Below are 18,365 nucleotides of genomic sequence, written 5' to 3' on the forward strand. Positions count from 1 at the left end.
TTGTTAAGTCCGACTCGGCGCGATCATTAAAACAGGACGGCACCATATGGAAATTTAAAAAGGCATTCATTCATTAAACAAACACACATAAAATTTAACGAAGCGCTGCCATATTCGTTAACGAATTTCCGGCTTTCATTATGATTATCCCACGGTTACTGAAACACTATGCATATGCGTCTCTTTCTAGTGCAGTGGTTGGGATTAAGTGTGAGAGGGATAAATACCGGTTTGTGATTCAAAAAATATCCGGGATCCATCTATCGCTCGGCGATTCGTCACAAGCATGCGCTTAATGGCCGCAATTAAAGGCGACATTCGGTAGGTTTACCGAAATATCGCGACATAAAAACGTCATTGTTACCGCGTATCAAATTGTTTAACACATTCGTTGGGTGAGATCACATTTACGACTTGTCGCCTGTTTATGACGGCAATCCAAACGATTTGTGATACGTCATCATTTTTGAGCGCAGGATCAATCCGTTAATTGCTGCTTGGAGCGGGTGTTAGTTATGAAATTAAGAATCAAAAATAACAAACATGTGTCAGACATTAGGATACAAGAGAAAGTGTGGTGATAAATATTTTATTTACATGACCTCGAATAGGCTGTGAGCACACTATGTATCGGCGATGTGTATTCAAGCGAAACCACTATACTAAAACTATACCGTATTACTTATGGTAATATACATCCGCCTAAGACAGAAAAACGTTAAATAGGATCGTATCACTTAGTTTAATTAACGAGTGGAAATGAACTCGAGTGACACAGGACGACCCAAATTAAAGATGAAACGTTACATTCATTACGTACGGACAAATTATCCCGGAATTTGGTGAAAGCAAAACACAAGCAGAATAAATTCAACGCCACAAACAAAGGTCCACGCACAAACCGCGAAACGACAAATGTTGTTCTAAACGACAAATAAAAGCTACGATAGTTTAAATTAAATTGGGACCCCAAAAACTATATGTAAACAAATGTATTGGGGCAAAATTTTCAACTGGAAAGTTTTGAGGGACAAAGTGAAACATTGAAAACACGCGGCGGGTATCGGAAACGTTCGTTAGTAATTTGTATTTACGAGTTATAACTAATACTATTGGAAGCAACACGTAAACATTAAACGTGGAAGAGGGAAAATGTAAATGTTGAACTGTTTGGACGATTTGTGTTAGAGTTTGTTAGGGTAGGTAAGCCAGAGATTGTTGGGACTGAGTTTGAGTATCCTGTAAATATGAGTCGAGGCTTAATTAAGTATGCTAATGATTTTAGTAAAATTCAATTTGTAGAGATTTTGGTGGTTTTATTTTATTGTTTACTTGGTGTGACAAAAACGGTTTATATTTTAGACAAGAGATGGAAGTAGTTATTGAGATAGATGTTGTTTTTATACAATAGTAAAAGCAAATTTTGGATACTACAATTTATTTAGTACAGAATATTGAAAACAAATTAAAGAGATAATCCGCAGAACTTACGTGGCTCTGAATAAAATACCAAATAACGTCGACCCACAAACGCAGTCGATTCAAATCACACCGAGGGAATTCCAATTAAATTGCATTTCAATGAAATCTAGAACGATTATAGAATCCAATGGTTGGCAAATTAAAACCGGAACTCCCTAGGATTTCCTGTTCAATTTTCATGGAGCACGACACGATAAAAATCCATTAGGAAACCGTCGCGAGAGGCCTCTGTGACACAGTGCTTTGCTAAATGAATTTAGGGGACCGCTGGAAGCGATATTAACGGGGAAAAAAATTAAAAATCTTACATCAAAAATGAACAAAATTTCACCTAAAAATTTTTAATTAAATATGACGGAAATGTTGCACATGTGTAGGCAGACCAACGTAAATCAGGGTTTAAAAAACATTGACATAATTTAAAACCTCCATCGTCAGTCCATTTGGTTTTAAAGTTAAAACTATTTTGTCTTAGCCTGTGTACCTTGTCCATTTTGTAGCCTGCAAAATAAATATATCCTTTCCAGTGACACGGGTCGATATCCAGGACTGGCATAATGCGATTCCGTAGCAATCACATGCTTCATTTTGCATTCTAGCAAACACTTTTACCGCGGGATCCTCACAGCCTTTAACATGGGAAGCGGTGGCCCTTCGGCTTTACCGTTTAAATTCTAATAAATAACGTTGGTAGATAGAAATCTGTTGGAATTTCTGGCATTACATTCATTATCCGCGATGCCTTTGCTTGCTTTCCATCAATCCTTGTCTTTAATGTATGTTAGGTTTTAGGACTGAGTGGAGTAAATTGATTTATTGACTTCAGTAATTCTTATCGATTTTATTTAGTACTAAAACTCATTTATTTTTTTCATAATCGTTACTATACTTGAAACTAAAATTAAAATCTAATTCATAAAATACTTCTATATCAATATGATATCCTTGATAACAATATCATCCAAAAGAAACAAGTTCTACGTAGAAACAACAAAGAGTAAAAGATAAAGTAACAACTTTTCCCCCAGAAGAACAAACGCTAATTACTTTCGACACATTAAATGTAACTTAAACTGTTACTCGAGCATTAGATTACTCCGACACGTGGAGATGCCCCACACAAGCAAAAAGTCTACCGAGCGGCCATATTAGACTCTTCATAATGAGTTATTAAGAAAGCTATTTACGATACTGTTGAAGACAAAGATATTAATATACTAGATGAAGAGGTATACGATAAATAAAAAGGGCTATTTAAGGCCAGAAGTAATTAAAAGGAGACTTATTATGATACTGGAACCTGATGTATAAAAAGGTAAAAGTACCGAATGTGGTAAGTATTAAGAAAGACATCACAAAATGTAACTGCCAACCCTGATTTTCAGTAGGTAGTAGTTACATAGAAAAAAAGCAAACTCACCGTTATGCAGCAGGGTGGAATCCCTAGCAAGCGGCAACTCCGAGTCCGTGAGGGTTGCGTCGGACGCGTTGTCGGATGCCGACGTGGGCGTAGCGGGAGCGGTCGGCGAGTCGGAGAGGCCGCTGCGCGCGCGCCGCCGCCCGCTTCCGCTGCTGGAACCGCTGCCGCTGCCCGAGCCGTACGGGTGCAGCCGGCCCAGGCCTAGAAAAAAAAACAAGAAAAGTTAAGATTTGATGCAAGAAAAGTTAGCTTGTGTTTCGCACGTTAAACAAAATAAGGATTTTGCATAGAATCATTATCACACCACTAATACAAACAATATCGATCATCAGGACAACTATAAACAAATAAGAATAAGGATAGGACATTTTATTTGCTCAAAATACACAAAATATACTTATTTGCCTAAATGACAGTTAATACCACTGAGGGTTCCATTTAAAATAAACCATAAATGAATTATGTAAAGGAGTAAGTAATGCGAAACTCAAACAAAAGAATATCAATAACACATGAGAGAGAAAGACAGAGAGACAGAGAGAGAAAGACTTGAAATATCCAAAGAATATATTTGAAGTATACGTTCATACGTACCCTGCAGTACGCATAAATAAAGGAGATACTATCGACAATAAATAAAAGGAAAAGAAGCCGCATAACGAAGTCGGAAGGAAAGGACAAAAATAATTAGGAATAATATGGCTTCCGAACATGACAAAGAGTACAATAAGAATCCTCCGCGGAATGATTTTAATGTCGGGAATAAAAATAAGTAAACTGGCGAGATGAAAGTATTAGATGTTCCAATATTTAGGGATAACATAATTGTCATTAGAGCGCTATTGCCAAGAAATGCCAATATTAGCTATAAAACTATAATTAAAAGTTGAATAAAACAGACGCTAAGTAAAGAATCAACCACCCATCCTCGTTTATATAACAAACGAAATCATTTAGACAAAGAAGTTGTACCAGCTAGATTGTTTAACTTAACTAAATCGAATTAAGAAGAAATACATGTTGTGAATTTCAAAGCGGAGAGACCAGCTCGGTTATATGCAAACCTTATTAATGTTGTTATATTTTCTTTCTATGTTAAGCCAAGTCGTACAGTAATCGTATGAGATCATTAGAGAGAAAGTATCGAAAAGAAATAAATGGGCCGTGGAGGAAGTACTCTTGAGATGCAGAGAGGAAACTTTTTAATTTAACGCAAATATCCCGGGAGTCCCACTCAAAGGAATGGAAGAAAATAAAATTAGTTTCGACTCTGCCTCATTACTGGACTTAGGTTACTGAATCCAGTTGTATCAAGCATTGCTGGACTTTAAGAACTGCAGACTAGTTAAAAATATCCAGTACTTTATTGGCTTCTAGTTGGTAGAATGCTGCGATGTTATGGCGTAAAGTATGCATTACAACATAGTAAAACCACGGATGTGGGTTACCTATAGAAGTAAAACAGACACGATTTTCTTTCAATTACATCAGTAGTTTGTATAGTTTGCAGTGTTACTCCAACGGTTATTATGAGAATTATTCTTTATCAACAACCGATGAATACATTAATTGGGTCACCATGGGTAACACTATTCATTAACGCTGTTGAGCAATCTTAGGGGCCATTATTACTAATTACGTTCGTTATTCCATGCCATGTGGTGTAGCTGTGCGTGATTTAAGCGATTTCATCACTTCGTTACACGTTGCTACCATTCAAAAATAAAGCATAAATTAATGTAAATTAAAACACATTTTGTAAAGTTGTCACTAAGTACAAAATTGTTACGTTGTTTAATATTCAAAAAGTGTTGTAATAGAAAGCATCTAGTCAAATCATTTTGGATTCTTGAAGCCGTTAATTAAGGCTTGCGACGGAACCCTTTGGTCCAAATAAAAGACAATGAGCTCGTTAGGTGGAATTTTTGCCAAGTCCTCCCCCCTTCCCGCTGTGGTGGTGGAACTAGATAAGGAATGCTAATTGAAAACGAGTCGCATAGTAATGACTATGCATTTTTGTTTTTTGGACATGTTTGTGATTTTACATCAAATCATATTGTTCTGAGAGTTGATGCACAAAAATGTCTCCTAGAGATTGAATTTACTGTTGTGACTATAACTTTCAATACTAAAACCAATCACAGTATTCATCTATGCATCACATTCGGCACTGCCGTTGTGAGTAAATCAATTCTTTACAATGGTAATGCATGCAACTCGGTTTATTGAATTCGATTGAGCTAAATTTTGCTATAAATATCAAATTGTAATGAATCCACCTTTGTACATACCTTTGTACTTAATTAATTAATTTTGGTTTAACGTTTAGTTATTCAATGAATTTATCTGGTCTATTGTTGAGGTTAATCACCGATTATTTTAATTATTAGTACGGTATAAAGCTCTATGTGTGTGTTCTCGCACAAAATGCGAGTGTAATGACACTGCGATATTTTTTGTTCGAAAATGTTTATGTTTTATGGAACTGCACATAAATTACTAGAACAGACTACACTGGCACTCGATGTGGGATCCATTATTTTTGCACAATCACTGTATAAATCACGTTCGTCCTTCAGATAAAATGATGCGAAACTAATTCGCGCGGCAATATCATGGATATTCTAGACTTCAGTAGCATCGCGAGTGGGCAGTGGGGACTAACATAAATAAAAATATTGTCTGTTTCCTCTTTCGGTGATAATGTGGGTGATAAGAGGTCGGCGCAGGACGTCCGCGGTGATAAACGTTGACCGGTCAATTTTAATGAAACGAACATTGTTTTAAATGTAAAACAGCTTTGTTAATATAGTAATCTATGTATGTTGACTCACTTTGATACCAAAAATAGTGATGGTAGCGGTACTCATGAAATAAATGCCACCGTTGATGCAACGCGGAGTGAGGAGCATCTTATAAAAATAGCTTTTCTTAAGTCCCAGTGACATGTAATGGTTATTTAACTTCAAATAGAGCCGCTGTTGATAGATCTATATGGTTATTGACATCATTTGAGAGCAACGCAGCAATATTAAACCGTGTCAGGCTTTAAATATTACACAATTAGTGGCACATTGCCAACGCATCGCACTATACAGTGGAACATAATAAAATATTTTTACAGAACAAAATATTGTGTTGCAACACAACAGACATATATCAGTCGTAACAATGATTCATAAACTAGCAATCACCAACTTTGTTCGACTAATCCCCGGCAGATTCAATTCAAAATTGCTAGATACAGTTGCAATAACTAAAAATTCTATAGAACGTAATAGTGTACTCATAAATATACAATTGGTGGGTTGCTTACCTCGCGGAACCGCGTTTGCTGCCCCCAAAATACAGACAAAAAAAATACATTGAATAAAACGCAAAATCCTTTTTCCGCACGTATTGTTGCTAGTTCGTTACTAGCAGAAAAGAAAACTACGATTTGAATTCGACAAAGTCGCATAAACGAACTGACAAATCTCCTCCCTGGGGGGACACTGGTACAATTGGTGCAAAAAAGGCACATAGACAATCGTTATTACACACCCCTTGAGACTTTTTGGTACTGCATACGATTTATTGAGAAATGAAATTACTATCTTCTTGCATGAGTGACGTCAAACGTGACTGATCAATATAAGTTCTCGGGTGCAGTTCCCGGTTCGAATAGTATTGTTGGAAAAAAAATACTTTAGTACATAATCGGTTATATTTAGTTTTAATATTTTATTACTTATAGTACTTAGTACTATTTTTATCTAAGTAGGTACCAAGTTTGTTACACAATAAAGCCCAGTCTTATTAATAAGGAAAACGCGCTCAACTGACAATCCAAGTTATTTAATTTATTAATGCCGGAAAGACTTCAGAGCTCGTAGAAATATGTGAACAAAAACAGATACCAAAAGTCCCAAAATAGAAATCCTCTACACGTAAAAAATATCACTTCAATTCACACGCAGTACATTTCCACGTCACTCAAGATTCATTTCATTTGTCCAGAATTGTACAACCTTTTTTCTTTATGTAAATCAATATGACTTCCCAAAGTCCCTTCCTCAGATATAATATTCTAAACACGGTGGCCCGCGTTAAGGCAAACGTAGAAATTTGTCACATGAGCGATGGTTCGCCTACGTGTTTCGTCGTCCAAATCCCAAATATAATCCGTCGCAGTTCAAATAAAACACACCTTTATTACTTTAAAGAGAAAAGCTTAAATCCAGCGCGGCGTCCTTCGGGGATTTCATATTTCATACGAGAGCGGACGTGGATTATCGTGCGAATTTATGTCTTAGCGTTCTAATCAAAAAGTACGCTTTCTGTCGACTCCCGAACTCTCCACGTTTAGTGTTGTAGTTACGCAAAGTGAGACTGTATGATTTCATGCCAGCAAAAGTAAAGAAGGTTGACAAATAGGTCGGGCGTGCCGATGTTCGGCTTTATTAAAATTAAAATGTTCTATCGTGACATTAATAAAATGCGCTAAGGTTTAGAATCGCTTGCGCATCGCCGTTTAAATTTACAACGGGAACACGAGGGATAAGCTGAACATTTTTATTATCATCGCGCTAGTTTATTGCGTCTCGAGTTTGAGCATTAGAAATAATCTTCAATATGGGGTGTATTATTTACGTTTCCAAGCGTTGAAGGCTTTGTCGAGAACAGAAAATTGTCAGGGCGGTCTTAATGACAGCTTTTCCGCAAAGTAAATAAATGCAGATCGAAATAGACATTTCCGATATGGAGGGAAAGCGTTTACGGAGGCGAAAATTTCTAAAAACAAAGCGGACGATAAATCTGTCGAGCCTGAGCAAAACAGCGGAGTCGAAGGGCCCGTCCACAGTCGTAACTCACTCCACGTACAATTTTACCGACAATTTATTCGACATGAACTGTACTTGTCAAACGCTGACGTTTGCGTATCGGAAGAATAAATGATAGACATAAAAGAGTGGTTGGAGACAAGCGTGACTTAGATATTGTGGTCACGTAGGAGACGCGAGACGACGGAGGCGCAATCTTCAAGGAAAGAATTACATTTATCCAAAACATGGCAAAATCTTGAGTAATTCAATGCATATATTCGATGAATAGAAGAATAAATAGAGAGAGAGCTTTTGAAATGTCTGACACGATGGCGCCTAATATTATTTATCATACAATAAAAGAGAAAGAAAGAATAACAAATTTACGTTGAAAATAAATTCTGAGTTCAGTTGATTTAGTGATTGGATTTGGTGCGAAACTCCATAACTCCCGACAGCAGCTTGTCTAATAAATTATAGCGGGCTAGAATATATTTGAATGGATTTTTATTGTGCTAACACATTCGATTCACAACAGATACAAAATAAAAATCATATTGTGATTCACAGGTATTGTAAGTGCTTTATCATCAATTTTCAGTTTGTTATGTTTTGTAGGGTTAGCCGTGATCTTGCTTATTTTAAGATTCCTTCTAAATAGTGAAAGAGTTATTTTGACCAAAGCAGTAGTGGATGCAGTAGGCAGGCGTGGCGGCTTGTCGTTCTACGTAGAGGACTAATGGGGAGGCCTTTGTTCAACAGTGGACGTCTTTCGGCTGATGATGACATGGCATACTACACAACTAAAACCGAGCCCAAGATATCAAGGTTCTAAAGTTAAGGAACAAAATAATGAGTTATTAAAACTGTTAGTTCCATGTCATCATACTATGACTGTTCATTGCTAAACATTGCCTTCAAAATGACCGCTACTATAAACGGTCAAAGGGTGAATCTGCCATAATTAGCACGCATGCCTGAACTTGGATGGATTGGTGATTGCATTTTGAAGTAATTAGCAGAGACATAGAAGCTGAAATTCTTTAGCCATCCTTATGTCCCGTTTTTATTGAAATGAGTAGGAAAACCTATGGTAAGTTAAATTTTATGTATTTTTTCAGATAGTACTAACATTTTTTCTTTATTGACGCATGTAATTTATGGGTGTTGCAACGTGAGAAATGTAACTGATCCTAATTTATTTAAAAAAGTATAATGTATACACAGAGGTCTTGATAGATTTCAGTTTTTTGTGATCCTATAGAAGTGACAGTAATGAGTATATTAAGCTCGGGGCAGTTGTCTTAATCCCATAAAATTGAACGCTGACAGCTTATAGACCTCTAAATCCCAAACGTACAATCGCAGCTCTACACACGATGATTGGGAGTCATCCGAAACTTAGATCCGAAAATCCCTACAGCGAGTGTTTGTTTTTGATTTTTGTCTAACGAGACAATGGGGAAATGATGAGCACTGTGCCGTACGTCGCCTTTGGGATTTCACCCTATACCCACCCTCATGACACAACTCCAATCAACTCTGAACTTTATATAGTTGACATTAGAGTTGGAATTTATATTTAACGATTATGGAGTTAGGATGTTTTTTTGCTGGCGTGGTCACATATGGCGTCGAACGGGCCACGCAGAGTGACGGCATGCCACTCGAGGGACCAGGATTGGCCTCCAGTACTCCACGGGACATTCACTATGTCGTTGGACACTGGATTTGTGACGAGATTTAAAAATCACGCCAACTTGCTATTTTCCGGGATCCATCCGTAAATTGAACAATGTTATTCTGAAAGACATTTTTATTTCAATAATTATACTGAACAAAATGTACTGACACCTTATTAAATATTAATGAATCCTCCTGAATTGTTACAAATTAATCTTAAAACAATGTTCATGATTGACTCACCTATACATCTATACAGAACTCATCAAAACATGTTAATTAACAAAGTCTTTTGTTGTAACAAGTAACGAGTTCTATACGACTTAATGTGAGCTTACCGCGCCGCAAGATCATTTACGCAATTAGACGAACGAATCAATAGACTCGAAAATTAATAGTAGGAGTCACTAAATTAGTGGATTAGGCTGTGCTAACCGAAAATCGATGAGAAACGTTCATGTACCGCTAATTAGAGCTACTTGTTTACCTTTGTGGTGATTTCACATCAAAGTGGAGTTAAGATGTTTGCATGGCTCATGGAGGCAGTACTTCAATGTGCTATGGGGTTTGGATACTGTCAATGGCTTGGGTTTTAAACTTTTTAGGGGTTAACTAAAGTAAGAAATATGTTTGAATTGTCGGTGGCTATTTTCATAATGATGACTTTATACATCGATTTGCATAGCTTAAAATACATTGATTAACTGGATTTTGAAACAAATCAATTCAAAACATTTACACGAATATTATAGAATTTAATCATTAATATTTCTATGTTATCGGCAGCATACTACACAATCCGAATACCAAATATTACATAATAAATACCTACCTATAAAATTGACTCGGAAAACAGTTTTCACATAAAACGTACAGCAGTGTGGGCTATAAGCATTTAATTCATCAATACATGGTGCGTCAACAGCGCAAATACCCATGCATATGCATACAATACGGCACCCACTAACACCGTAAAACCGCCGCGGCCGCGGTAACCGACGCTGTCATTCAACTAATATTATTTGTTAGCCATGATAAATTGCTGAAACAGCTGATAAATTTCATAGTAGATACATTGTATATTTTATGAAGTAATAACAATTTTAGGCTGCTTTTTATACACGTAGTTTTATCATTTATTTTAGGCTATATCCCCATGTTTTAGGCATGGCACATTTCAATGATGATTTCAATAGGCATGTGATGATTTGTCACTGGCAAGTTCGTTCACTCGAGTACTCAGTGACCCTCTTGTTTTCAGGGAAGGAGTGTGTGGTTTTAGTCGGTAAGAGTCCGACATAACCTGCTGTCTGGCGTACATCGTAAGACAAAAGGTATCCATGAGGATTTCCACACGTTAAAAAAAAAAAAAAAAGGCATGTGATAATTTGATTTTCCTTAAAAATTTCATCTCAAGAGAACCAAACTCCCTTCACACCAACAGTCACTGTTCACTTCGCCATATTGTCAATGAATGATGAAAAATCCTTCATCACAGTGCGCAAATAATACCGGTACCAATTCTACAGAATGGCACTCGAGGGAGTAATCCAAAGTTGGCCTACTGAATCTGTCTGTAACCATCAAACTGGCGTATCGCGAACTCAAACTTAGTGATTTATTTACGTTCCTGTATTGATCGACTGTATGAAGGTACATTTAGGGAGAAACGGGGTCAAGTTGGTAGGATACACTCCGTGTCATTTTGTTTGTTTTACAAGAGCAAATAATCTAAGAGATTTGATTGAGTTGTCTTCGCAGAAGGGGGTTATTTGATGTCTCCCGGATAAAGCGTGTTTTATGTGAGTATTTTCTACAGCTGAGTGTTGAGTTTGCGCTCAAGGTTTTACGGGCAGCACGTTAATAATTAATTGGAAGTTATACTTTGCTTTAATTTGTAATTTGTGATTAGAAGTCTAAAATCTTAGAAACGGTATATCTATTTTCTGGTAAAAAGGAAATATTTATCTCATTTCTATAGCATCATGGACGTCTTTTATCAGGGACCTGCGAATACACTGATGGATTAATCCATACATTAGCAAAAAATCTAGAAAATAATGAAAATAGAAAATCCAAAATCATCTCAATTATTACGATACCTACTGAAACTATTTAATAATCAGCATGTAGAATAAATGATCGAAACAAAAGCAAAACGTGTAACTCAAATTAATATAAGACGAAACACATTCATCATATCCCTTGGAAGAATAAATGATAGCATCTGTCACACCTTTTCAGATTCAGAACCGTGACGATTATGAACTTGAACTGAAAGAAAAAGGGCAACAGCTGAAAGTGCGCGCGCAACTTCCAGTCATTGTGAAAGTGAGAGATAAGTAAATATACTAACTGAACATTTTATATTGTATGAATGGTCATGATTTTAACGTGATTGTTTCGAACTAAACTTTTGATATCGCTTCTGATGTCAGGAAAAATGTTGTTTAAATTAAAAAAATCTAAAAAGTTTACTCAGGCTTAGGACGTTAAAATCAAAGTCGAATCATAATCCAAGTAAACCATAAATAGATATTTTCAAATGTCAACAAATAATTAAATAAATAACAGTCTGTCAGTCTGTCTATCAATGAATTCGAATCTACACTTTGAAACGGATACCTAGATCCGTTTCAAAGTGTAGATTCGAATTGATAATTGCAAACTACATATTAATAAAAAGAAACTTAAAAACTGTCAATAAACTAGTATCATATTCACCTCTGCCGACCCCATCGACAAAATAACAAACCCAAAACAACATTCTTGTAAATTTTCCCTCAAACTCAAGTATCAACCAATCAGCGTGAACCTCAAAACTCACTACAAACATCAAACCACGGAGTCTCTTAATTCCCTTCTCAAGTGATTGGCTCCAGCATAATGAGGTCTTATTAATTTTGATAACGAATTGAAAGCACTTTCCATTTCCAGATAATTGCGTTCATTAGCTGAACACTGCTAATGACAAAGCGGATAGTTGGTACCTACTATGTTAGTGCACCTGTGTACATAAGGGATTGTAACTAACGTAATTATGCGTACATTACTGATCGGTCGCATATAAGCTGCTGTGACATTTTTACTGGTGGTGGTATTAATTAGGTATTATATTTTTTTTTTTTTGTGGGACAAGCCCGCCACAACCTCCCATACCGCTGCAACTCCTGTAAGCCAGGATCTACAGTAGATACAAACATGAAAACACCGGAACACTGAAGTCCGGCGCGTCCCAGGGAAATGAATGACTGTCTTGGATCCCGCAACGAAACAAATCAGAAGATGTTATTAGAGGAGAAGAAAAGAAAACGATAGTTTCCACTTCCCTCGGTGAATTTAATGCAGGAGACAGAATGACTTAAGCCTTAAGGCACAAAGAGACTGCACAACTGGGAGAAGCCCAGTCGCCAAGCACCACGGAAATTTTACTTAAAACTAAAATATTAAATGCTAATACTAAATGGGTCCTATGCGTGAGCTGTTATACTTGCTTCCAATAATAGGTATGGCAAAAACGCCTAAACGCACGGAAATTTGCTCGAGACTCCACAAGGTCCGTGTAATAAACTACACCTGATGAAACAATTAAATTATCCAACATAGTGTCACGCTCAGATTGCCAGAGACCACACTCCCAGAGTATGTGATGGGCGGATTGCTCATGTTGCAACTCCGCTGTCGAACATTGGCACCATGGTGAATCAACGAGTTTAAATGAGAACAATTTGCTTTTAAAGTTGCCATGGCCAGTAAGAAATTGGGCAACACAGTGATCCACCTCCAACCATGTCCTCTCCAGACGCTCATGCACGGATGGAAAGAATTGATAGAGGTGGCGGCCCTTGGTAGAAGATTCCCATCTACACTGCCACTCAGTCAGAAGTTCATCCCAGACGTCCGTTAAAGGCTTGAGCAATCTATCAATTTTGCTTCGATCACGTTGTGCTAGAAAGTTTGCGGAAAAGTTAGGTCTCGCATTATAGTACATGGCAGCACGTCGCTGCACCTCAAGATCGACTGGAAGTAGTCCCGCGAGCACAGGTAGGGCCTCTGTGCTAACCGTCCTATAAGCCTTACACAGAAAGATCAAGGCTAGACGCTGACCTTGGAGAAGCTTTCGCCGTACCGCGCCTATTGTGGCCCTATCAGCCCACACTGGTGCCCCGTAGCACACGCATCCCAGGTAGGTTGCTCCGTAGATGGTTCTGAGCGTAAGAAAAGAGACCCCAGGTAGCCTTCGAAATTCGCGTGAGCGCATAGAAATTGTTTTTGGCTTTCTCACTAATAGTCTTAATATTTTGTTCAATAAAAGAAAAGTTTTTTTCTAGGACCAGACCGAGATAGCAAACCGACTCCTTACGTTTGACGGGAACGTTATTGAATTTAATAGACGGCCATGATTTCAAATTTCCTTTAAGCAATAATTGATAGGTTTTAAGGGGTGCCAAAGTTAATCGATTACGTTCGCCCCATCGCGAGATCCTACTGAGGCAGTCCTTAGCTAAATTCTCTAGTCCGGCTCGAGTATTTGATTGTATTAACAAAAGGCCATCATCCGCATATCCAGTCAACGTACAACCAGAAGGAAGGGGGGTCGCGAGCAAGTCATCAAACCCTAAATTCCACAGATACGGGCCAATAACCGAGCCCTGAGGACATCCCATTGACAACGACTTCGACCGAGAAAAATTACCAAGTTTCAGTTTTACAGAACCATGAAGAAAATAAGTGTATAATAGTTTGTATATGTTACTAAGGTTACTTCACCACCTAAATACTATGCTGTTTTTTTCCTAATAAAAATTATATAAAAAAAATACTCAATTTATATTCCAATATTTTAATTATTTATTTATTTGACACGCTTAATTCCTAATGATTTGAATTGTACTAGTTTTTAAAGTAGAACTCTTTTTATTGATATTAAGGTTACTTCACTACCTAAATACTATGCAGAAACGAGACACTCAAAAGTAATCGACACTGTTAAAAATCATTTTAGGCGTACCATATTTCCAATTACGCTCATTAAACGAACATCCTTTCTAGAGTCTTGCCAATTAATGCAATTACCATCGAAAACAAACGAGTCCCAGTCGAGAACATGAGAGAACAAAACAGGGCCTTAATTACAATTAGGAAGAAGATACCAATAAATAATTCAAATTAAAGTCGAAACTATCGAACTGCACAATTGTACCGGAGGTAAATAATTGAAGTAATTGTTGGGTCAAATCGGGTCAATTAATCATCGGATGCGGTCCAAAGCCGCATTATCAATTTATAAGCCGACCAAAATACTCTATAACGTTTGGAACTATCGCGTTAGGTTTGTTTAGCACAATTTTCGTCCTAACAATGTAGCTGATTTTAGACTAATACATATTTATGTTGGCCTGCAAGCTGTCGACCCAACTGTGGGATAAATTGTGGTACATTTTTGTCGATAGCTCACTGTTGGATAGACAAGATTTACGCTGTTGGAATGGCCTTTAAAATTAACCAATTCTTTTGAGACGAATGTTTTATACGTACCCGAGAGAAGAGTGCATTAAATCTTGATGTGTGAACCCCAAAATAATAAAAAAGATTTTGCATGAAAAAAGTTAATACCAAAATAATCTCCTTCAGATAATCTGGATATATGGAAAGTAAATGATTTAACGCCTCGCCACATCCGGCCAAGACCCCATAAAACGTGATAAGTAACGTGGGCCACCATAAAATCATGGATTCATCCCGTGGGACACGGCACTTAAGTGTCAATATCATAACGACGATACACATTGAGGGCCGCCAGCGTTGGTGGCGCGATAAAGATACAAAAAATCCTTGATCTCATAAATTGATCCAAGGATATACCCTAATGCTGCCTCACGCATTACCAAGCAAAGGATCTTAATAAACTGGTCTTACCGCCGCGTGGGTGATCTTATTTTAGTTTAAATTATTACTTATTTTTCAAGAGATTTCATTGATATATTTATTTGTTGCTCCAATTTGATTCAAGACGTTTCTCAATTTAAACAGAATCCATTGAAGACCGTTACAACAAAAGAGCTATTTTCAACGAACTCATTCATTCATTCGTACTTCGAGAACTGCTTAAATAATTATGTAGATAGACGCCCAACAAAAAGATCTTAATTTTCTTCTGAACGTAACCTCAAAGATAGAGACAGGCTGACAAAAACAGTGACAGCAAACAAAAAAAAACTATATCGCTCTAAATTCAAATGCGACGAAAAACTCATAAATATTATATTATTCGAGAGTGCAGCACGCTCCTAAAAGCGCACTAAAAAACCTTTGTCCCGTTTCAAACAATAAACCGAAATATCCGAGTGACTAGAGATGGAACATTCGAATGCAGTAAACTTTATCTTAATGTCTCTATACAGTTTAAAAATATCCCGTCCATATGTTGGCTGTATTCGACACAACAGCGTCGGTTGTTTGTCGTCCCGTTTTGTAGTACGTGTGTATTGATGGCCAGATTTTTTGTCCTCTCTACTTGTAATGTCGCGACCACAGTGAATACGTTGTTTTAAACAGTGACCACCGAAATCATAAAGCCCATATAACAATCGGTTGTTATTTATGTTGCGTATACCACAAGTTTATGTTTAAAACTTATCATTGTTCGAAATATTTGTGGTTATTTCGTCATCTTGTTTTCAAAGCAGATACAAGCTTGACACTGTCTCATGCGTGTATGAAGTGTGTCATATCTGTTCCTCAGGAATACAATAGGAACCATGATATAATGTGTTAGGTAACCAAAATGTAACTCAATATTTTCATCGTAGTCTTATTGTACACCACCCTCCAGTATCACATTAACAAGGCGAGAAACAACACACCAAATGTTCCTATTTAGTAGCCAAACCGAGAATATCGTCCGCATAAAGTACAACAAACAAACATGGCTACTATCATTTGGAGCCACCATTTTCACGTAACAGTTGCATAGGCCAGGTCGTAAAAGTAACGCAGTGTCTTATCAAATGCCATGGAAAATGTGATGGTATCGTCTGTTCTACGAACGTTATTTGCGACAAGGGACCCATTGAGTATTACCTTACAACTCACGTTTGAAATTTTAAATTTTCACAGACTGATGATAGCTGTTAGGGTGAGATATGGATATTGGGGAGGTAAATATTGTAAATATTAGTTTTGGCAATGTTTGGTATGTGTTGTATGAGTGTCTCGTTTTAAGTCAGCAATGGTAAGCAACGAGGTTTTGGTAAGCGATCAGCGCCGCCCATTTTAAGGTATAAATCATTTATTTAAAAGGAATACGCTCTTTCAGAATGAATCTGTTTGTAGCGGGTGTCTGTTAGTATATTAGGTCTCATGACAACATATCCCGAAAATATCTTTATTAAACTCAAGAAGAAGATTTCTCATAGATAGGTGCATCTTCAGTTTATATTCAACAATACAATATAAGCAGTTGATTACGTTAGATAGTCGTACAAATAAGCTACCCCTTGATTCCTTTCACATAAATATATCTACCATACATTCTATAAACACAATTTTTCGTCAAATCAAAAACCGGTTGATGTTCGTACGTGCAACCTTTCAAAACGTTTTTGCTATCAACATACAAAATATAATTGAATCGTTTACTCGCGAAGTGGGTGATTTAACGAATGTTTGCGTCCCAAAAGCGTTTCGTATCGATTTATAAAAAAGATGATTTTTGGTAAGCGATTAGATATAATTTGTTGATATTTTTTGATGAAAATATTGCTGCTGAAGAAGGGAAATATTGTTTTTGGCTTTTTTCTTTTAATGCATGTTTTCGTTTTCCTTTGAATCTCCTTGTTGTGTTTATACTGTATACAATCATCTGTTATTTTCTGAACTCAATCAATTATAAAGGATTTTGTTTACATAGCTTTTAGGCACATGATCATTTTTATCGTTATCAATTCCATGAAGCTAGAAATCCTCCATGCAATCTGAACGTATCTACAGCTAAAAAATCAAACAAAATGTCACATTCACTAATCCGTATAGGCACGTGTAGCGGATTAAGACTCGTGTCCATTTTCGGAGAAAGCTTTAATTCCAGAAATGGATACGTTTAATGAAGTAACAAACACACTAATTACCTTTTGTTTACTCACCATACAAAATACACCCTAAAAAGAATAACGCTACTACATGTACCGCAAAATTTAAAACAGTTAGCGTTTTTTACGTCCCAATAAATATTCGGAGCGATTACGGAATAAACATATTAGTCGAATGGTCATGTTAAATAAACACGAAAATGTATTTTTAATTTCATCCTCATTCCAAAATGCAAACTAAATAAAGCATCGAATCGAAATAACGACGGTGCGAATGCAAATGATTTAATCACCTCGCCGTGTAGCAATGAAATATGAATAAAAAGTAAAGTATCCAAATAAAAATATTGGCGGCAGGGACAAAGTTCAACAGTTACGCTGCTTTATTAATTATTTCATATTCAGAGAAAAGTAGGGAAACGGGTCCGCGAGGTAATTTGAAAATTGTGGCGATTTAAAAATTCACATCGACTGGAATTATTGTGCAGCGAGATTCGGTTTTATGTTAAAAGTAAATTAATTAGTTTCACGAATTCCGAATTCATGATTACCTGTTTCTGCGAAGCTTTTATCTGTTCTTGTTGGTAAAAAATATCATGTAATTCATCAGTGACTCAGTTTTTCACATACGAAAATTATTTTATCAAAGACAAGACAAATTTTATTAAAGTAAATCTAACAAACATTTAAAGTATCTGTTGTCAGAAGATCTTTGAAATGTGAGAACTCAGAGACAGCAATGATTCTTGGAACTAGTGATTTTGTACACCTCCCCTGATAAAATGTTTCATGGAAAGCTCTACAAGTATTAACATTTTCATATAACCCGTACTACAGTATCACGAGCAAAGAAATACAATATTACTCGGAATAAACGTTTCATCA

The 18,365-nt window shown here is 36.7% G+C and overlaps 1 protein-coding gene across 11 annotated transcripts in view; it reads right to left on the reverse strand.

The window, feature by feature from the left end:
- The window catches only part of LOC118263566 (teneurin-m-like), a 432,136-nt gene that overhangs the window by 135,318 nt on the left and 278,453 nt on the right, over positions 1-18,365 (reverse strand). For 10 of the 11 annotated variants that reach the window (XM_050705328.1, XM_050705326.1, XM_050705337.1 and 7 more), the window contains one exon: positions 2,903-3,103. In XM_050705328.1, the coding sequence (XP_050561285.1) occupies positions 2,903-3,103 (201 nt within the window). Of the gene's footprint in view, positions 1-2,902; positions 3,104-5,193; positions 5,511-18,365 lie in introns of those variants that run through there. The other variant, XM_050705331.1, reaches the window with a different exon arrangement.

The sequence above is a fragment of the Spodoptera frugiperda genome, chromosome 27 (assembly GCF_023101765.2).
Source record: "Spodoptera frugiperda isolate SF20-4 chromosome 27, AGI-APGP_CSIRO_Sfru_2.0, whole genome shotgun sequence".
Lineage (NCBI taxonomy): Eukaryota > Metazoa > Arthropoda > Insecta > Lepidoptera > Noctuidae > Spodoptera > Spodoptera frugiperda.